Here is a 22,889-nt window from a genome sequence, read left to right as displayed (position 1 = left end):
ATTAAATCTATATAATTTAATATAGATTTAAATTATAAATCTATAAATTATAAATTGGTGGCTGGTGCAGCTGGTGGTAATAATCCTTCTCCCTAAACGTCAGTGAACCTTCCTTGGTATCCAGACGGGCCCTCCCTCATTTTACTTCTTTTGGTTACTTCTATGAATACTGTAGCCCCCCTACTATTTCAGCATCTTTTTTTGAGAATTTACCAAGAACTCTCTGTGCTCTGTCTTTTGTCCATTATCTCATTTTGTCCTCACCATTTTTTCAGATAGACACTAGGGTAAAGGGGTTATACCACTTGCTCAAGATCACAGAGCTCACATGGAGGGGTGAAGACTTGAAACCAAGGGGGCCGATGGCAGACCACAGCTTATAACCCCACACTATGTTTTCCCTCCCTCGGGGGGGAATGTAATGTCTGCAAATCATAGAGTCTGGCCATAAAGTGGTGAGCGAGAGGGAATCTCCTGCTCCCGTTCCTCCACATCATCTACACTAGGACATGGCTTTCTGGCACAAGGCGGGAGAGAGGAAGGGTGTCCAGAAACCTCGGCTTTACTGGGGCTCTTGCTAAGGCTCCTCAACTCAGATGCGCTGCCCAGAAGCTGCCCAGAAGCACAGGGTCTTTTCAGCGCCTCTCTGAGGAAGGTCAATGAAGTCCCCAGAACACTTTGCACTCTTAGTCACCATTTGATCTGTGGCCCTGGGTGAAGAGAAAATAGGGAAAAAAAAAACAAAAAAACAAGCTAACAAGAATAATGGGAGCATCTCGACAATAAGGAATAAAAGAGAAACAGAAGGAAGCATACGAGATGGTCCTGGGCTGTGCATATTTACTTTTCAGCATGAGATAATGCTGTTCATGGGTGGCCCTTGGTGGAATGGTGGAGTTAAAGAGGCTGCAAGTTATCTCCGCAGTATCCCCCTCACACATACCCTTACGTATGTTTTCTGCATTAAGCATCATTTGCTCTCTCAGAACTTTACTGGCTATTTAAATAAATGAGAATCAAAGGATTGTTTCTCTCTCCCTCTCTCTCTCTCCTCAACTCAATGAAAGCTTCAAAATAATAAATAACAGTAACTGGCATTGATTGAATGCTTAGTATGCGCTAAGTACTAGGATAAACATGTGCTATCTAATTCCATCTTCACAACTTTATTGTCCACATTTTACAGATGAAGAAACTGAATCTAGAATGTCTTGCCCTGGGGTGCAATCCTGTCATTTATATTGTTAATTTCTACTGATATGGAGGGTTTTGAAGGTGCATTTCCTGAAGCGTAGGTGACAAATAACAGATGAGGGTCTGGTCATAGCTCTGCCACTTTGTACTTGTAGAATTTGGACAAATTACTTTTCCCTTAATGACATGATGCTCCGATCAGTACAACTAAGGAGTGATCCCCAAGGTCCCATCTATTTCCACGTCTCTGTTGATTCCAAAGTGTCTGCCTTGTTTTTAAGTAAAGGGTTTGAATATGCGATCTACACAGGGTGAAGGCTCAGAAAGGAAGTTTCACTACCACCCTCTCCTTCCCCCGGTTACTCGGTTTCCTTCCCCAGAAGGAATCACGGTTTCTGTTTCTTTGAGAGAAACTCTATGCATATACAAATATAAGTATTGTTTCCTGTTTCCTTTTTTAACACAAATGGTAGCACAATTTATATGCTTTCTGCTCCTTGCTTTTTTCACTTAAGATTTTTATCTTGTTTTTTTTGTTTGTTTGTTTCTTTAAGATTTTATCTTGAAGATGATTCCACTACAGAGAGCCTTTTTCCCCATTATTTGAATGCATTATAATCTGTTCCCATTGATAGAGATTTAGATTCTGTTCATCCTTCAGTTTGTACACAGGCAAGCACATTCTACAGTGTATCCAAAAATGAGGAGAGCATGAGAGGGTGTTAGGTGCAGGGTAAGAGGGGACAGCATCTTAGGCAATCTGATCTTAAAAATTCTCCAGCTGGGCGCAGTGGCTCACACCTGTAATCCCAGCACTTTGGGAGGCCGAGGTGGGCAGATCATAAGATCAGGAGTTCAAGACCAGCCTGACAAACATGGTGAAACCTTGTCTTTACTAAAAATATAAAAATTAGCTGAATGTGGTGGTGTGCACCTGTAGTCCCAGCTACTCAGGAGGCTGAGGCAGAAGAATCGCTTGAATCCAGGAGGCAGAGGTTGCAGTGAGCCGAGATTGTGCCACTGTACTCCAGCGTGGACAACAGAGTGAGACTCCATCTCAAAAAAAAAAATTCCCCAAGACAACCCTCCAGTTTTCATACAATGAGAATTGGCAGAAGCTGAGGGAAGAACTGGGTGTGCAGGGATTCGGGGATGTCGAAGGGAGGAAAGGTGAAAACACTGGGGATTGGCTCGAAGAGTTTGTGCAAGGAGGAATCAAATGTCGTCAAAAGGAGAGCTGGCAAACCAGGATGGGCCATGGAATCAGGTGGGCAGCCCGGAGTGGGTTGCCAAGGTGACAAGGGTGAGAGTTAAGAAAATCAAAAGTGTACAAAAAAAGGTGGAAACCAGAGGAGGCGCCAAGGGTCACAAAAGTATACATCCTGAGGGCAGCTCGAGGGATTTTCTCCCAAAGCATGACAGGTGTCCCTCCCATGGCCTATGGGCTAACAGCCACTCTTAATCCAGTGGACATGGGGCCCCCTTAACCCACTGTAGAGTCTCACACACCCCTTGTGGGGCTACAGTCTTTTTAAAGAAACACTTACTAAGGCCCATAATCGTCCACGGAGATTACCTGTGGGAGGCATCCTGGGCTTCTTGGATAAAAGTGACCTTTTACAGCCTTGGGAGTCCGGCCACTGTGGAGGAAGGCAGAACTCTCTTTCAGGAAATGTCTGGACATGAACCCTGCAGAACATACAGGGGTACTTCCCGTGCTGCATTCCAGAACTCCAAGGACATAAACATGGCATCGTGGAAGGAAGACCAGATTTGAATTCAGAAGAGCTAGGCTTGAGACTGGCTGCTACTCTCTGCAGCCACACTGCCTGGGAAGAATTCCTTCCCCCTCTAATCCTGCATTTCCTAAAAGCCAAACATGTAGGCCTTCTGCTCTGTCTAGCCCATAGTGTTTGTATGAAAGTAGATTAAATAGGGCCAGGCATAGTGGCTCACACCTGTAATCCCAGCACTTTGGGAGGCCAAGGCCGATGGATTGTGAGGTCAGGAGATCAAGATGATTCTGGCTAACATGGTGAAACCCTGTCTCTACTAAAAGTACAAAAATTAGCCGGGCGTGGTGGTACACACCTGTAGTCCCAGCTACCTGGGAGGCTGAGGCAGGAGAATCACTTGAACCCTGGAGGTGGAGGTTGCAGTGAGCCAAGATCGCGTCACTGCAATCCAGTCTGCGTGACAGAGCGAGACTTAGTCTCAAAAAAAAAAGAAAGAAAGTAAATGAAATAATAACTGTGAAAATGCTTTAGGAGCCATAAAGTACCACACACAGGCCAGGTATTTGTGTCTTTGTTATTTTCTTTATCCATCACCTGTTCTCTTTCCCCGTCTCTGTACTTTGTTTCTCTGCCGTTCCACAGAAGGTTAATCTGCCTGGTATAACTTCCTCATGTTACTGCTGCTTCACTTCCTTATCTAAATTCCGGCATATTTCAGGGTAAAAGACGTGGGGCTAGAGGTAAAACTAGCAAAGCTGCAGAAGACAGAGATAGGACATAAGGTGAGAGGGCAAAGAGAGAGGCATTAACAAGCAAAAGAATAGAAGAGGAGAAGAAATAAGGAAGACAAGTTAGAAGCGGAAAGGTGTGTGAAGGTCTGTCTTGCGTGGCTCACCTGCCAGATTCCTGGGTGCAAGGGCTGAGGCTGGTGGCCTCAGAAGCTGCAGATCTGGCAGAAGCCCTCCCTGTTAGGTGGCCAAGTCACAGTTATCTCAAGTGACCTCCAATACAAACTCTCCCAGGAAGTCTCCCTCCGTTTCACCATTTCTCTTTCTCTCTGCTCAGATAATGTAGCATTTTAGAGAGATAATGGGCCAGGTGTGGTGGCTCACGCTTGTAATCCCAGCACTTTGGGAGATCGAGGTGGACAAATCATCAGAGGTCAGGAGTTTGAGACCAGCCTGACCAACATGGAGAAACCCCGTCTTTACTAAAAAATACTTTACTAAAACTAGCCGGGTGTGGTGGCACAAGCCTGTAATCTCAGCTACTCATAAGGCAGGAGAATTGCTTGAACCTGGGAGGTGGAGGTTGTGGTGAGCTGAGATCATGCCATTGCACTCCAGCCTGTGCAACAAGAGCAAAACTCCGTCTCAAAAAAACAAAAGAAAACAAAAAAGAGATAATGGAAGTGGTCAGTCATGTGAATGATGAAACTAAGCTGCAATACTTCAGTTTATTGTTAATCCCAAAATCTTAAGATCACTAGATAATAAACTGCATGGTGTACAGAGTCACTTACAAACGCTTATTGACAATATTCTTGCAGACACATCTGGGACTCATCTTTCACACATCTGGTGAGGATGTATGGAGAAATCCTTGTAAATGGGGAGAAACGTTTGAGGTGAGGCCTGGCAGCCCTAACAGTGGTGCAGCACAGTGTTCCCTTTACCCCTGCCCAGGGCATCATCACTAAACGGAAACGACTCAGCTTCTCAGGGAAGCAAACTAGCTAACTTCTCTTTTTCTGAAAGTGAAACAAATGTGCAACCAACACTTATGTTTATTGCAGCACTATTTACAATAGCAAAGACATGGAACCAACACAAATGCCCACCAATGACAGAATGGATAAAAAAATGTGGTACATATACACCATGGAATACTATGCAATCATAAAAAAGAATGAGATCATGCCCCATGCAGGGACACGGATGAAGCTGGAAGCCATCAACTTAGCAAACTAACCCAGGAACAGAAAACCAAACACTGCATGTTCTCACTCATAAGTGGGAGTTGGACAATGAGAACACATGCACACAAAGAGAGGAACAATACACACTGGGGCCTGTCGGGGGGTGGGGTGCAAGGGGAGGGAGAGCATTAGGACAAATACCTACTGCATGTGGAGCTTAAAACCTATATGACAGGTTGATAAGTGCAGCAAACCACCACGGCACACGTATACCTATGTAGCAAACCTGCACACTCTGCACATATATCCTGGAACTTAAAGTAAAATTTTTTAAAAAAATTTTAATAAACACGAAGATATGTAAAAAAAAAAAAAAAATGAAACCAAGCTATAACTTTTAAAGGTAGAAGAAGAAAGTATTATAAATTGACAGAAAGACTGTCACACTGATAATACTTAATGTGAAATAAAACAATGACAAGAGAGTGCTACTAACCTCAGGATGTTATGAAGTGTGTTGGACCACAATCAGATGCCCCATATTCTTTCATATGTCAATTATGTGAACTCCATGCACAAATTATTTAAACAATTTTACAGTTCAGATGGTGAAATGAAAGAAAACATGTCAGATATCAAGCCTTCAAACTCTTTCCTGCTTTGTGGAGTAACTGACATGTATGAATTTCAGGATGATCAAGAAATCAAACCCAAAAGTCTGACTCCTTTTCATTCTCTCCTGAACCTCAGTATACAGTGAAGAGCCTGATTTAGTGTTAGAAGGAGAGAAAAACAAACCGAGAAGCCTCCCAGTGGTTCTCAGCCTAGTCTGCACATAGAATCGCCGAGGCACCTTTCAAAAGCCTGATGCCCACACCATACCCCAAACCCATTACATCAAACTACCTGAGGGTACAGCTTCTGGGGAGGCTGAAGCAGGAGGATTGCTTGAATCCAGTTCAAGGCTGAGTGAGCTGTGATCACATCACTGCACTCTAGCCTGGGTAACAGAGCAAGACCCTGTTCTAAATATCAATAATCAGTCAAACTCTTTAGGGGTAGAACCCAGGCCTCAATACTTTTTACAGTTTTCCATATGGCTCCAGGATGCAGCCGAAGTTGAAACTCCCTTCTCTAGATCCTGCCCACTTCTGGCCTTCCCTGAGCCACACCAGATCATTCCCTGTCTTTTTCTCTGTGCTCCTTCTTGGTGAATTTGAGAAGAATCAGAGGGAGTTGGATGCCAAGGGCTTGCCTAGCAGCTGCCAACTCTATCGCCAGAACATAGTAGCTTAAAAATCATCATTGAAGTCTTAAAAACCAGGGAGAGTCTAGCTAGGATATACTGAGAGAGGACTGTGACCATCATACCTTCTGGAATAAATCTGAATAAGAGAGATGCATACCAGGTTTAACCTGCATCTCCAGAAAAGCTTATTGCTAATAGAACAGCTTGGTGCTTTAAGCCAGTGGTCCTCAAACCTTAGCGTGGATTGGAAACACCTACAGGGCTTCTTAAAGCACAGATTGCTGAGCATAGTCTTACAGTTTGTGATGTAATAGGTCTGGGAGAGTGGTCCAAGAATTTGCTTTTTTTTTTTTTTTTTTTTGAGACGAGAGTTTTGCTCTTGTTACCCAGGCTGGAGTGCAATGGCGCGATCTCGGCTCACCGCAACCTCCGCCTCCTGGGTTCAGGCAATTCTCCTGCCTCAGCCTCCTGAGTAGCTGGGATTACAGGCACGCACCACCATGCCCAGCTAATTTTTTGTATTTTTAGTAGAGACGGGGTTTCACCATGTTGACCAGGATGGTCTCGATCTCTTGACCTCGTGATCCACCCGCCTCGGCCTCCCAAAGTGCTGGGATTACAGGCGTGAACACTTTTTTTTTTTTTTTTTGTGAGATAGGGTCTTACTCAGCCTTAAGTTCAGTGGTATGAACATGGCTCACTGCGGCCTGGCACTCCTGGGCTCAAGCAATCCTCCCACCTCAGCCCAAGTAGGTGGGACTACAGACGTGAACCAGCACGTCTGGCTAATTTTTGTATTTTTTGCAGAGACAGGGAGTCTCACTTTGTTACCCAGACTGGTCTCAAACTACTGGGTTCAAGTGATCCTCCTTCCTCAGTCTCCCAAAGTGCCGGGATTACAGGCATGAACCACCAAGTCCTGCCAGAATTTGCATTTTTAACAAGGAATCAGGTTGTGCTGATGCTGCTTGTCTGCAGTTCATACTGGCTGAAGTTGCTCAAACAATCTCATTTAGTTGTGTCTAATTATCAGTCACACCTGTTGTTCTCCACGTTTACTGTGCATTAGCATCACCTGGGAAGTTTTTAAGCCCTAACCAAATTAGTTATTTGAGAATATCTGGGGGTGTGGCCTGGGTAACAGTATTTCTTAAAAGCTTCCCAAATAACTCTGGTATGTATGTTATGTTAGGTTGAGAATTACTGAGTTAAATCATAACTGAGTGGACTTTATTTTAATTTGCCATTGTTCATGAAGACAGTCCTCATTAGTTTTAAATGCGATTAGAGAAGCCTACATAGAAGGCTTTGGGAACAAACTAATGGAGTATGCACCATTAGTTTAACTCTTGATCTCTTTTTAAAAATCAATTGTTCAGCATCTGTGAAATCTGATTGTGATATAGCCAGGGACAGAATGGGACTAAAATGAGAATAACCATACCAGACTCATCAGGACACAGCCTGGTTGTGGGAGGCTGATTATGTTTGCATAGAGACGCTAACTTCAAGTGGATGGATGATACCACTTGGACACTGTTGCTCATGGTCCACGCTCAGTGGAGCTGCAACACCAATGCTTGCAGACTATAGATGATGGTACTGGGACACCATTACTCATGGACCGCAGACGGTGGTGCAGGGACACCATTACTCATGGGCTTCAGACGGTGGCACTGGGACACCATTACGCGTGAACTGTAGAGAGTGGTGCTGGGAAACCACTGTGCATGAACTGCAAATGGTGGTGCTGGGACACCATTGCTCATGGACTGTAGACGGTGGTGCTGGGACACCATTATGCATGGACTGTAGACGGTGGTGCTGGGACATCATTACTCACGGACCACAGATGGTGGTGCTGGGACACCATTATGCACAGACTGTAGACGGTGGTGCTGGGACACCATTGCTCATGGACTGTAGATGGTGGCGCTGGGACACCATTGCTCATGGACTGTAGATGGTGGCGCTGGGACACCATTGCCCATGGACTGTAGATGGTGGTGCTGGGACACCATTGCCCATGGACTGTGGATGGTGGCGCTGGGACACCATTGCTCATGGACTGTAGATGGTGGCGCTGGGACACCATTGCTCATGGACTGTAGATGGTGGTGCTGGGACACCATTGCTCATGGATTGTAGATGATACTAAGAGTATACTGAAGCTCATGGACTGCAAGTGCTGCTCTGAAGTGCTCTGCACTTTTCTCTAGTTAACTTGGTTTCCAAATGGTACTAACTTATTATTTATTATCTGAAATTAATTCATTTGCGTGCTTGTCTACCATCTGTCTCCTCCACTGTTTTGTACATACCGCAACCACCTGCAGCCCCATCTGCTGTGTGTGGAAGGAATGACTGAAGGGAATGTCCAGTAGGTCTGGTGGGTCTGTGGTGAAATTGCCAGTGATGCTCTCACCTTTTTCCCCAGAGCCCGATTTCCTCCTCCCCTAACAAATTTTTTTCAGTCATACATACACAGTGTATCTCTAGTCACAAAGAAAGAGAAGTCTAATGTGGTTTTCTCTCAAAAAGCTATCTAAATTTTTCAAACATACTAGAGAATGAAGGAATTGCTTAATAGCAACTTATGCCTCCTAAATGATGAGATTTCATGTTTATAGTTTTCCTGGCAGGGGCAACGAGGGTGGTTCACCCATTTGCCCCCCCATGTAAAGGACAGGTGACTTGATTCTCTCTGGGAGCAGGACTAGGGAAGAGGAGGGATTGCTGTTTTCTTATAAGCTCAGTTGTTCTACATACTTGCCAATTTTATCAAGTGAAAACCTTTGTCTAATATGTTTTGTTCTGACTAATTTACTTCAAGAAGATATTGGCAGAATAGATAGGTGGTTGAACAGATACAAGACAAAAGCATTGAGGGTTAATGGCAGCGTGTAAGTATAGAAAGATATGTGAGATCATCAAGCAATGCCTGTGTTTTGTACACTTTTTCTCTTCAGCTGCCAGATAACTAGAGGTGACGATGCCTTACACCAGAAGAACATAAAGAAGGGATCGTTTTTTCTAGTTTTGAGGAGGTTGTACGGTAAAACACTTTCAGGCAGTGATCTGCTCTGGGAAATTACTTGTGAGGGTTTGTTGTATTTTTACCTCGTTGAATTGAGAAGCGCACCTGCAGTTGTAATTTACTATCAGATTAAAACATGTTTTACAGGGGGAGAACCCACAATGTTCCGATGTCTTTTTCATTTCAAAGTTTTCATTCTGATGTCTTGTTAAAGAAAGCTCACATTTAATCAGATTTGCTCAGGCCCTGAGGCTGTCTCTGGTTTGGAGTACTCACTTGGGGAAGCTGCGTTTTTGGCCACCTGACTACTTTGTATACACTGGAATCTTACAGTAGTCTGTAGCACTTAAAGAATGTGTATTTTTATGAGAAAGAATACAAATACACTTTAAAACCTTAAAAAAGTTCTTCGTACCATCGATAGGATAAGAGACATGAAAGTGCTTTGAAATGAAGAAAAAAAGATTATTAAATGATAGTTATTGCCAAACTGAATACATTTCTATTTTTATTATATTTCTACTTTATTTCTTCTTTACAAGGACCGATTTCAAAATTACAATTTAAAAGACTAACTTGGAAACAAATACTCCCAGCCATGCCCTTGCCTCAAGACATTTGCCCTCTACCTGGCCTCTGAGGCAGGGTGGGAAGACACCGCCACCCCATTCCATAAGTGAGGGGGCTCTTTCATGGGGTTCATGGGCATCCCATTCCTTTCTTAGCTCAGCACAAGCTCAGCATTGCCAGAGAGAGCAACTAGAAGACAGAGACAAACGAAACCATAAATAGTAGGTATGTGTTCGTGGTAAGTTAAAGAACAGGAAGGCGGGGAACGCTGTGGGCTACCACCTCAGGGGCTTGGTCACCACCAGGAGGGAAGGAGGAACAACAGGGAGAGGACATCCACAGGCAGGCTTGCACCAGAGTCCCTATCGCCAGCCTAGGCAGGAGCACGGGAGCAACAGCGTTTGATGCTTTCCTACAAGGGGCTGCAGAAGTAAACAAATTGCTGAGGTTTTGAAGTGCTGTGTGAGGGGAGCAGAATGGTGGGTTGGATTTCTTTGGATCAGCTAAGCCTTGAACAGGTCCCTAAAGCCACTGGGCTTCTGGTCCTATTTTACCGTTAAAGAGAATCAATCCTGCCCTTCCAGCTGGAACAGACTCCTAGGCTCAAGCACTCTGAATTTTAGTATCACGGCTGGAGCTATTGATGTCATACTTGTCTCACTCTCTTTGTCAACCTCTCTTGTGCATGTATTAATACAATCTTATGATTTTTTCCTAATTTAGTTTTTAATGTGATTACATTAATAGATTTTTTTTTAAAAGTTGACCTGCTCTTGAATTCCTGGTTTTATTCTAAATCATCGTCAGAATTTTTTTTTCAGAAGTGATATCTTGTTATTTGAATGGCTGATCTAGGTCTCAGCCTAAATATTATTCTAATATGTAGCGTACATAACCAACATGTCTATGACCTCAGTGATGAAGCAGGACCAACACAGAGATGGTCGTTGCTTGACAAAAGACAATCATAATCTTAAATAAAACTACTAGATAAAATACATGACGCCTAGTTAAATCTGAGTATCAGATAAACAATGAAACATTTTTTGTATTAGTATGTCCCATATAATATTTGTACTAAATACAGTAAATTGTAAAGGACATCCTTATACTAAAGAAAAGTATTGCTTATCTGAAATTCACATTTAACTGGTTGTCCTATATTTTTATTTGCTAAATTTGGGAATCTTAATCATAAATAAGCAAACAAGCATGAGTATTAGAAAAGGATACATCAGTTTTTAAGTGAATGAGTCTCGTGTTGTCAGGGAATAATAACAACACATCAGCAAACCCTGGCAACCATTGGAATCCCGTTTCTGAAAATCACATGGTGGAAAGTAGAAAATAGCAGCGATGGATCTAACTCACAGAAAACATAGAAGTAATTCAGAAACAAACTAGATTTATTGGTTTTAAGGAAAAGAAGCCAGAACAATGACCAGGATACTGTTGTGTTAGATAACTCTTCTTTTAACCACCTTCTTTAATGTCTCAGGAAATATTTCTGTGTTTTCCTCAACAACTGAGGTAGATTTTCCCATGAATTTTATGTTACACAAATTTTAGTGATTTTTGAAGTTATCACATCAGCTTTTACTGGCTTGAAGCTAAGTATCTGTAGAACTGTCTTTCCTTTGTTTTCCTTTCAAATATCTCCCCAAAATGCTTGTAACTGTGTGTCCTTTCTGTAAATAATTTGCCACTTAATGTGTATTTTTCTGGGTCTGAACTTGTGTTCATATTTCAAGAAGGTGGGTAAAAACGTTTTCTCTGCAGCTACATAGTACTCTCTCCAGGAAGGTTGAGGGTGGGGTGGCGGTGGGGGAGTCAAGAGTGTAATAATTGTTTTGGTTTGAAGAGACAGAAGTCAACTGTTCACATATTAAAAGATTTGGGAGGCTGGGTGCAGTGGCTTACACCTGTAATCTGTAATTCCAGAACTTTGGGAGGCTGAGGTGGACAGATCACTTGAGGTCAGAAATTTGAGACCAGCCTGGCCAATATGGTGAAACCCTGTCTCTACTGAAAATACAAAAAAAGTAGCCAGGCTTGGTGGCAGATGCCTGTAATCCCAACTACTTGGGAGGTTGAGGCAGGATAATCACTTGAACCCAGGAGCTGAAAGTTGCAGGAGCAGCGATCACACCACTGTACTCCAGCCTGAGTAACAGAGAGAAACTTCGTCTCAAAAAAATAAAAATCAAATTAAATAAATACAAGATTTGGGATACTTAGCTAATATTCTAGAATAAAATTGTAAAACTGGGTTAACCAAAAAGAACATTTATCCAAGTATTGCTATGTGTTGATTTCATTATTTAAATGATTATAATCTTGTCATAAATACAAGTAAATCTTGGGGCGTATGATAAATTTCATGTTGTTTATGCATTCACTGAGTCAGTCACTACACTTCTGTTGTGTGCCTCTTAACGTGCAAGTTGCCATTCTATGCTTCAGCATGTAAAGGCGAATGAGACCATCTTCTGCCTCCCAGGGAAGTGACTGTTAAGTAGGGACAATGGCATGCAAATCAGTAATTATAATACAGATTAATAAAAGCCATAATTTGTTTGTATACAAAGTCTCATGAGCACATGGGGGAGGAAGACATTCACTGCCTTTGGGGCTCAGGGGGTACAGGGGAGTGGACCATTCAATTGAACCTGGGGAGTTCTTCAAGCAAAGAGAGCAGAGAAAGGCATTACAGTTGAGGGCACAGCATACCGAAAGCCTCAGTGGCCCGACAGAACTTGGCACACTCAAGTGGCTGTAATATAGGGCTCACGGTGGGAAGTGGGAAGTGGCAAATGTAAAGTGGAAAGGGACTCGGGACCATCTCATCATTAGCTTGGAATGATGCCAAGGGGATTGAATTCTATCGAGATGAAGAACCCTTGAGTAATGACTACAGGAGGAAACGATTACATTTTTATTGCAGAACCATCACTCTAAGGTTTTATGAAAATGGGTTGGAGATAAGACTAGAGGCAAGAAGACTAGTTATGAAGTTAATGAAAATAGCCTCGGTGAGGGCCCACAAGAGTCTGAACTGGCAGGGGGCAAGGAATGAGTATGGTTTTGGAACTGAGTTTAAGGTCCCTGTGACATGTCTAGAGAAACCTAGTGATGAAAATACAGGTCGAGAGTTGGGCAGATCGGTCTGGCTGGAGGTGGTTATTTGGGAATTTTCAATCCAGGAGTAAGATGAAAGTGGGTGTGGCTGGGCTCAGTGGCTCATGCCTATAGTCCCAGAACTTTGGGAGGCCTAGGTAGGAGGAGGGCTTGAGCCCAAAAGTTCAAGATCAGCCTGAGCAACATAGGGAGACCCTATCTCTACAAAAAAAATAAATAAAAAAAGCCAAAAATGAGCCAGGCATAGTGGCATGTGCCTGTAGTCCCAGGCACTCAAGAGGCTGAGGTGGGAGAATTGCTGACCCAGGACTGGTGTAAGGAGTGAGAAAAGAAAAGAACATTAACACGAAATGAGCAGGTGGTAGAAAAAGATTCATAACCAAACACTGGAAAGAAGCAATCAGAGTCACAGTAGGAGACCCAGAAGAAAACAGCATCGTGAAGATCAGGGATAGGAGAGCTGCAATCACTGATCAATTAGGACAAATGCTATGGAGAAAAACATGAACTAGGCGCAGAAATGGGTCCTTTGGGTTTAGCTGTTAGGAGGCACTGGTGATGGAGACAGAGCAATTTGAATTCTGTACCTGACACAGTAGCCACATGGCAGAGGAATGAGAAATGAATGGAATGTGAGAAAATGAAGGTGTATTGACCACCTTCAAAGAGATTGGGAGACATGGAAAATAAAGATGGGAGAGAACGGGAAGAACTCACAGCCTCTCTCATTACTTTTCATTATGAAAGTATACCTGGGGCCAGGCGTGGTGGCTCATGCTTATAATCCCAGCATTTTGGGAGGCCGAGGTGTGAGGATCACTTGAGGTCAGGAGTTTGAGACCAGCCTGGCCAACATGGTGAAACCATGTCTCTACTAAAAATACAAAAATTAGCTGGGCATGGTGGTAGGTGCTTGTAATCCCAGCTACTCGGGAGGCTGAGGCAGGAGAATCGTTTGAACCCGGGAGGCAGAGGTTGCGGTGAGCTGAGATGGCGCCATTGCACCCAGCCTGGGGGACAAGAGCGAGACTTCATCTCAAAAAAATAAAAAATAAAAAATAAAAAAGTATACCTACTGAAAAGAATAGAGAATGCTTTAACAAATAACAAGGCACGCATTCCCTAATTATCTTAAATTTTTTCACATTGACAAGAGCAGAAATTGGCAAACTTTCTCTTAAAAGGCTAGAGAGTAAACATTTTAGATTTTCTGGGCTAAGAGGCAAATACCAGCACTTACTTACATAAACATTAAAGATATAACCATTTACAAATGTAAAAATCAATCTTAGCTCAAGGGCTTGGAAAAAAAGGAAGCTGGCTGGATTTGGCCCATGGGTCTTAGTTTGCTGAGCCCTGGACTGCCATCTTTTTGCTGACAGAAACAATATTTTAGATATAATTGAAGCCCTCATTATGCCCCTCCCTGATCTCATTTCTCTTCCTCACTCGTCAAAGGTAAATATTCTCCTAACGTTACTGTGTATCATTCCCACTTTTCAAACATGTCTGTGATCCTAAGCAATATACAGCATAATTTTGGATATTTAAAAAATTTTTAATAAATATATAATTATTCTATGCATAATAATCTTTATTTCCTTTTTTTCCCATCCCACTTCTGCGTAATAACTTTACTTACTTATTTATTTATTTTGAGACAGAGTCTCACTCCGTCTCCCAGGCTGGAGTGCAGTGGCACAATCTCAGCTCACTGCAACTATTGCCTCCTGGGTTCAAGTGATTCTCCTGCCTCAGCCACCCAAGTAGCTGGGACTACAGGTGCGTGCCACCACTCCCAGCTAATTTTTGTGTTTTTAGTAGAGATGGGGTTTTACCACGTTGGTCAAGCTAGTCTTGAACTCTTGACTTCAAGTGATCCACTGCCTCTGCCTCCCAAAGTGCTGGGATTATAGTCATGAGTCAGCACGCCCAGCTGCATAATAATCTTTAAGTGACTTTTTTGTCAACATGGCATTTGAGACTGATTCACCTTGATACTTTTGGCTCTAATTCATTAATTCTGTTTGTTCTGTAGTACTCATTCTGTGACTATATTAAATTTTATTTTTCCTTCTTTTGTTGATAGACATTTAGATTGCTTTCATGTTGTTTTGTTTTTCATTTTTACAAACAATGCTATCATTGACAACCTCAGCCATATCTCTTGACTGCACACTCGTGAGTGTTGTAGGAGTAAATTCTTGGGATTGTGGAGTATGAACATCTTCTGCTTATGTAATATTTCCAAATTATTCTCCAGAATGGTTGTGTAGAAAAATTTCCTTTTTCACATAAACTGATAAACGTAATAACCTAAAAATTCTCCCAATGTGCAACACCTAGAAATGCTGAACAAAATATAAAAAGCAATCTTTTAAATGCATAAAGAAATCTCAAGAAAACAAGAAAATGCCTAGGCCTCAGGAAATATATATATTTTTGAAAGCTTACAGTGGAAGTTGAAATTCGGAGTTATATCTACCGATGAAGATTTCCTCAACAAAGGTGTGGGCCCAGGGAGTTAACAGGCTATATAATGTTTTCAGGGAGCTCCTGTCCATTCACTGGGTCAAGAGTTAAAGCTAAAACTTCAGACTATGGTATAAAGAAAAAAAAGTCACTGAAATGACTTTGGCAAAGTTCAGAGTCAGGTCAGCTACCCCACACTGATCTTGCCATCATCCTGACACCTGTGCTACCTGGGCCCTCCTGTGAGGTTCAATTTGGATTGATCTATTCCTTTCTTCTTTCTTGGAGGCAATCAGTTCGGTCCCCTTGGTTACCTACTTCTGGTATCTTACTTGGCTCCACTGCTGGCTCTGGTTGCCAGCTTACCCCTTCGTGGAGGCTTTGTCGCTTCCCCCTGCAGCTCTTGGAAGCTGACCTCTGATGCCTGCCACTTCCCATTCAAGGCTGGGGTTTAGGCCCAATGCAATCGTGGGATCCCTTAAGCACACCCTGTCTCAGTTTCTTCCAATTCCTAGTTTGCGATGACAAGGCTGGGGTTATATTAAAAAAGAATTGGAGCTTAAAGCACTTTATAGTAGCTTGGTAATGGGATCAGATAATTTGGGGTTCTATTAAGTAAGGTGAGCCATCCTTGGTGTGTCAGGTTCTGCCCTCAGGGCCCCCAAAATTTCCATCAAGAATGGGAAGCAAAGCCAGTTGCAGTGGCTCATGCCTGTAATTCCAGCACTTTGGGAGGTCAAGGTGGTGGATCACCCAAGGTCAGGAGTTCGAGACCAGCCTGGCCAACATGGCGAAACCCCGTCTCTACTAAAAATACAAAACTCAGCCAGGTGTGGTGGCATGCACCTGTAATCCCAGCTACTCGAGAGGCTGAGGCAGAAGAACTGGCTTGAACCTGAGAGGCAGAGGTTGCAGTAAGCCAAGATCGTGCCACTGCACTCCAGCCTGGGTAACTCCGTCTCAAAAAAAAAAGAATGGGAAGCAACAGATACAGCAAGCAGCAAGATTATGTCTATACAAACTTTAGCTAAAAGTTACCAAATAGATAATAAGATAATAAGATGTTTAAAATAATGGCATAAAAGAAGGGATAACACAAGGGAAAACACCCCAAGGCACAATGTGTATAAAAGAAAGATTTTCTAGAAATGCCAAATAATGATGTCTAAAATTAAAAGCCCAATGGATGGATTGACCATCAAGATAGACAAGGCGATTGCACTAATCTACCTCAGACTGGTGGGGCAGAGTTTGTCTCTCCGTGTCTTTGCCAACTTTTGAGAGTAGCACAAACTACATACAGACAGGAAAGCTGCAGGTCGCATCGTCTCATTACAGAATTGAGCCCATCCCAGCCCATATCTTCCCTCTTATGGTTTCCTGGGATTCCGAATTTGAGACCCAGAAGGACTTGAGAGCTCGTCCTCTTGGTCTGGTTTTTGGGGAAGTCCCTGAGAGTATTTGGTCGTCAGGGTCAGTTCTCAGCAGGGCTCTCCCACGCTGACTTCCTGACAGAAGGCTGTTCTTCCTCTCTCTGGTTCCCACACCCAGAAGCCTCTTACCCAGTGGCTTCGACATTCTGCTTTTCCTGCTTCTAGTCTTAAATACACTAATCCCCAGATTCTCTTGTGCGTCCTCTGCACCTCTTTCAGCCCCTCCCTTTCCCCTCTGTAGTCGAGGTTTAACCCAGCTCTCATCACTCCTCTTCCTGTCAGCCAGTCTGACCCAGTGCAAACAAATGCAGCTCTAAAATCAACATGCAGCAACCGTAAAACCCAGCCAAGAGTTCTGTGCTGCACCTACAGCTGGAAAGTTTCAACAACCACGGTTTTCTAAACCAAAGCTAGACGTGTAGTCTGGCAGAGCCTGAAAACCCAGAGGCAGTATGGAGTATGGTTAGAGTATGGACTCCTGAGGCAGAATCTTACTTAGATTCACTACTTAGCTGTGTGACCTTGGGCAACTCACTTAGCCTCTCTGTGCCTCAGTTTTCTCAAATGTAAAACAGGGATAATAGTGCCCACCTTATAAGGTTGTTCAGAGAATTAAATGAGTTAGTGTATGTAGCCCTTAGAACAGTGCCTGACCTATAATGAGTGCTGTATATGTTAGCTACCATTGTTATTCATACTTGAAATTGGCACTATCCCGGGAAATAGCAGATGTCAGCCATGGTCATTGAAATTAGATATGAGATAGTAGAGTGTCAGAATGTGTAGCCTTACTTACATAGCTAGTATTTTCTTCTATTATTTCTCTCCTTCTCAAGATTCATCTAATACTTATACGGTTCTTATTCTTCTAAACCAGCCCAGAAAATCTCCCATTCCTCTCTGTTTGGCACTAAAACAGTCACAGCATCGTTGTTTCTGCCTCATGCCCTTTAGCTCTCCCTCTGCAACCATTCTGCTTGTAGCAGCTAATAAATCCCATGCTTTTGGTATTTAGAAAGTTGCTCTTGGTTTTGTGATAGTGTTAAGTTGACATTGACAGGCATAGGGTAAAGAACAGAGGTAGGGACACCCCCGCCCCCTTCACTCCATAAGCAGAACATCTTCTTGAGTTTGAAAGTTCTTAGGATCCTACACTGCCCAAGACACCTAGGCCCAAGCTTTCCCTTATACCCACCCATTTGATTACAGTCCCAGAAAAGCTGCTTTCTTATTTCTCTCCTGGTGACTTCCAAGTGAATTATTTCTCTTGGGGTAGAGCTCAATTCTATGTCAGGCTATCTATTTATATAAAGAGAAGAGAAAAGGGGCTGGGCACGGTGGCTCACACCTTTAATCCCAGTACTTTGGGAGGCTGAGGTGGGTAGATCAACTGAGGTCAGGAGTTTGAGACCAGCCTGGTCAACATGGTGAAACCCTGTCTCTACGAAAACTACAAAAAAAAAATTAACTGGGTCTGGTGGCATTCACCTATAATCTCAGCTACTCAGGAGGCTGAGTCAGGAGAATCACTTGAACCCAGGAGGCGGAGGTTGTAGTGAGTCAAGATTGTACCATTGCACTCCAGCCTAGGCAACAAGAGCAAAACTCCATCTCAAAAAATAAAAAATAGAAAAATAAGATAAAGAGAAGAGGTCGCTGACTCAGAGGTAATGGTGCTGGTCTCATGCAACTGCAGATATTATTTCACGTTACCTGCTTGTTGTTAATAAAAGCTTAATTTGGGATGCATCTCAGAATATGCTTGCAAACAAGGCATCAGGCCATTCAGCAGGTTGGATTCTTCTAACAAACATCCCCAGGTATACATACACCTGTGACACCTCGAAAGTAACTCATATCCTGAAGCCTTAGGCAATATTAGTTAAAAGTGATGTACGTTAATTAATTTAAAGAATCTTTAATTTAAAGTCACCTTTTCCATGACTAATCATCTCAAAGGAACAGCTTTTATTAAACAGCTTTTTGCAAGTGGGCATTTTTCAAACATTGGGAATCCCGGCAGGGCCCAATTAGCACATTGGGTTATTTAGATAATCCCCACTCTACCAAAATGCAACTTTTCGTCTTTGACTTCTCTTTACATTCCAACACTACCTGTTTTCATGAGCTATCAGTTTTTTGTAATCAGCCTCATATTCATTCTAGGGATGATTTTCATATTTGTCAACAATTATTTTCTAATTTATGCTGAGCCCTTACAGGATTTTGGAAAGTCAAAGATGAACTACACAGGATTTTTCCTGGAGTTGTTCACAGCCAGTTGGGAGGCAATTATGGTTCCAAGTGATTAGCAGAAGTTTAGGTCTACAAGGGCACAGCAGCAGGTACAAGCAGAGGTCCAGGGAAGGGGCAGAGAAAGGTGACATCAAGGAGATCATATTTAGTTTGAGGCTTTTAAGGTGATATAAGAATTCACTAGGTAGGAAAAAGAATGTATTCATTATCGGCAAGAGCCACAGAGTGGGAAGACACCTGGAAGAAAATGCCAATGGGAAGGAGGTTACAGTGAGAGTCTAAGGGGCGAAAATGAGGAGCAAGCGAACGTGCATAAATGAGGGGTCTGTAAGGGAAAGACGGGCATGATCAGATTCAGGTGTCAGAAAGGGAACTTGAACTGAGTCTCTTCGGATTCTCCTTTTGCATCTCCTGAACCGCAGACATCAGGATTCAATCATTTTTTAGAAGCTTAAAAAAAAGTTCGGGCCTGAACTTGATAGCACGGTAGAATATGGAAAGAAAAAGAAAAAAGAGTTCAAGCAAGATGAATTCTTATTAAGGGAGTGTTTGAGTCGCCTGTGGCAGTGTTGCATGATAGAAGAGGTGGAGGGAGGATGGCTAGGCTTTGCTTCCCTGATGTCCTACTGGAAAGGTTCCAGAGCTCTTGGCAGTGACAGTGACTGGTTCCCTGGGTGGGGTGGGGGAGCACAAAGAAGCCAGGAGTAGAAGCCAGAAGAGCTGACTAGTGGCGAGACCCAGACATCTCCCTCCTTCCACCTCCGTTTCTTCACCTATATGCCCAATATGGTTTGAGCTGCATCATCTTCAAGTTCCATTCCAGCCCCAAAACACTGGGCATAAAACAACACATCACTTCCAGACTCACTCTGAACACTAAACTCCATTTCAACCAGACATCTTTTCAGTTGGAATGGTTTGCCTTCCACTTTCTGTTTTCTACCTCAGATGCCTGGGGAGACCACATGGAGAACACCCAGGGAAGGAGAAATTGATGGGGTGGGGTGGCTGGGTGCTGGCTGCTGACCTCCCGGGAGCTGTCACATCTGTTAGGTTGTGGCGGATGTCCCCCATTCTATCTAAAGAACTGTAGCTTGAGAACTTTCCTTTTGCTTGAAATACTGCCCTACACTAGAAGCAGTCGCTGTTCATTGACAGAAACGATCGGCAGCAAGTGTATTTACCCAAAGGCAAGTCAACAAGAGAGGCAGCTGAGGGTGCTTGTGCTTGTTGTAGCAACTAGCGACGGTGTAAATCAGTTGTTCCTTTTAGCCCATAATAATGAGATTCAGTATTGTGTTTTCTCCAATACCTTTGATTGGCTTCAGTCATATTACTATTTCAAACAAATCTTCATTAGTAACAATCAATGCAAAAAAAATCTGTAAAAGTAACAACGTTCAATAAAAGTAGATGAAAGACCTTACTTGATGTGTTAGAGGGAGTACCTGGTAAACTCTTTCCTGATTACTTTTTAAGTTTATATCTTTTCTTTAGTATGCTTTCTAGTAGTAAATTTTCATACTCCAGTTTTTCCAGGAGATTTTGGAACCAGCAGATTTCTCAGCCTACACTATTAAAAAGCAAATTAATCATGTCTCTATTTCAGCCGATTGAAGCTTTTTTTTTCTTTTTAACATAAACTGCCAAAAAGTTTATGGCTTTCTTAATATGCCCATTAAAGCTGGTAAATTACGGGGACCCACACATCTTAGAAGACAAAGACTGCAGGAGGGTTAAATGAAGCAAGAGAGCTGGAGCCAGATTAGACAGCTGCAGCGAAGTCTCCCCTCCATCCCGCCCCGCAAAAAAGAGAGTTCTAATTTTCTCCACTTCTTTCACAGAAAGGATTAGACTTTCTGGGTGTCACCCTCCCCGGCAGAGTTCTATAGCCTCGGGCACCCTACCAGCCTTCGCGATCCTCCTTCCCGGGAGTGGGAAGGGGAGGCGGCTTACCCCGGCCGACGGGAACGAGCGCGATCACCAGGGCGAAGACCAGGGCTGCGCGGGGAGCCTGCATGTCCGTTCGCCTCGGCGGCGAGCTCAGGATGCTGCACCGGGCTGCAGCCTCCCTGAAACGTGCACATTTCCTGTTTCCTGCTTGTTTGGGTCGGTGCTAACTTGAAGGAGAGGTGTTTGCCTGTTTTTTAGGAAGTGATGTAATTCTGCAGGAGCCTGTCAGACCAGCAAGGATTGCAAAAGAGAAGTTGCTGTTCAAGCACTGATTCAGTTAGCACGCCTCTCCAGCTCTTTGGAGTCTCGGCCTCCAGCTTTTGAAATGGTCCCGGGGCAACAGTGTCCTTTGCTCGGATGTCAGTCGGGATCTGGGACTGGGAGGGGTCCTGGACCACCCGCATTCTCACTCTGTGATTTTGCTCATCCTCCAGGTGAGGCTCCAGGGCTGCCTAGAGCCTAGGGACATGCTGTCCAGTAGAACTTTCTGCCACGGTGGAAATATTCCAAGTCTGTGCTGTCCGGTACAGTAGCCATCAGCCACCATTGGAAATGAGGCTAGTGCCTATGGAATTTTAAATCTTATTGAACTCCACGTGGCTAGTGGCTACTGTGTTGGATAGTGCAGGCCCAGACAGCAAGGACAACTGCATCATCAGAAAACCACTAGACTTCTCTCCAGCCTCCTTCCTCCAACCTTGAAAGCCTTCCTCCCACCAAGGCCCACGCCAGATAAAGGTGGATGCCATACCCACACCTGAATGTTATGTTGCGCTTCCCCAGAGAGAAATGATCTTTCCAAGGTCCATTTCCAAAGGAGAATATGCCCTGAGGGTAGAGGTAGGGGTGAATCTGCATCTCACCTTCCTTCCTTCTTACTTGGCAATCAGTTTCTCAGACAACAAACAAAATAGGACTGAACTGAAATAGAATAAGGGTGGAAATCCTACCCAATCGAAACAATACGGGAAGGCGGTGTTTAGTATACAGGGGAGATCAGCATGTGTTAGGTGTTCTATTGGAGGTTGCTTTAGGTCTAGGGCCTAAGCATACAGGATGCAGTTTCATAATCGTGGTGCCAAGAGAGACAGACAGATGGAGAGAGGGGTAGTGTTGAGGCATCAGACACATCTCATCTCTAAACCTTTCCCTGCAGATTACCATCTTCCCGTTGCTTGTCTTCAGTGATCTGGTTGGTGCAAACATGTGAGGTGACTGGAATTCCTTAGCCCCTGACGTGGCTGTTAATTTTTTCTTTAATGCATTGCTGCTTTTCAATGTCATTAATCACTGTTTATCTTAGTTCTTATCCACAAGAAATAGGTTGATGATTCATGTAATGATCAGTTTGTTAATCGATTTACAGTATGCATTTTAATGTTTTAAACTGGCGATTAAGTCAACTCTTGATAAAATATGCTTTTTGCACCATAGGTGACAGCACAGAACAAACAGCAGGAGAAAATAGACATGCTCAAAACTGGATGATTGATTTGAAAACAACAGAGAAAGAACTATTAATTAAACACTTGCTGAGCATGTGAATAGACCACGGGCTCCAAGACCCGCTGGAGCTGAGTTGGGGTGGCAATTATTCCTGTACAAGCAAGCGTTTTCCCAGCTGTGACACACACGTGCAAGAGAGCAGGCCCAGGGCTTGGAAGTTCTCTTCATTTTACCATGTATGCCCTATTAAACATTATTAAATGTTATTAAAACATTGTTGAATCCCAGGCTGGAGGCCAATGTTTGGCAAGGACAAGATTGTCAGCCTTCGTTTCTTTAATCTTCAACTTCAGCTCCCTGTAGAAGCTTTTTCAGTCAAGTATCTGTGGATTAGACCACAGACTGTCTTATTCTGTGGCCCTCTGCTGAGCCCCATGGCATGGCCAAACAGTTCATTACAGTTTCAACAAGTGTGCTATGCATTGTA

The 22,889-nt window shown here is 43.4% G+C and overlaps 1 protein-coding gene across 2 annotated transcripts in view; it reads right to left on the bottom strand.

Moving 5' to 3' along the window:
* TMEM154 (transmembrane protein 154) overlaps positions 1 to 21,130 on the bottom strand; it is a 57,829-nt gene extending 36,699 nt beyond the window's left edge. The window contains exon 1 of one of the 2 annotated variants that reach the window (XM_064383812.1): positions 20,960 to 21,130. In XM_064383812.1, the coding sequence (XP_064239882.1) occupies positions 20,960 to 21,023 (64 nt within the window). In that variant the 5' untranslated portion in view covers positions 21,024 to 21,130. Of the gene's footprint in view, positions 1 to 2,770; positions 2,799 to 20,959 lie in introns of those variants that run through there. The other variant, XM_064383814.1, reaches the window with a different exon arrangement.
* Between the last annotated feature and the right edge of the window lie 1,759 nt (positions 21,131 to 22,889).

The sequence above is a fragment of the Aotus nancymaae genome, unplaced genomic scaffold (genome assembly GCF_030222135.1).
Source record: "Aotus nancymaae isolate 86718 unplaced genomic scaffold, 86718_ANA_hifiasm-v0.15.2.pri h1tg000033l, whole genome shotgun sequence".
In the NCBI taxonomy this organism is placed as follows: Eukaryota; Metazoa; Chordata; class Mammalia; order Primates; family Aotidae; genus Aotus; species Aotus nancymaae.
This window is presented reverse-complemented; position numbering and strand designations above follow the sequence as displayed.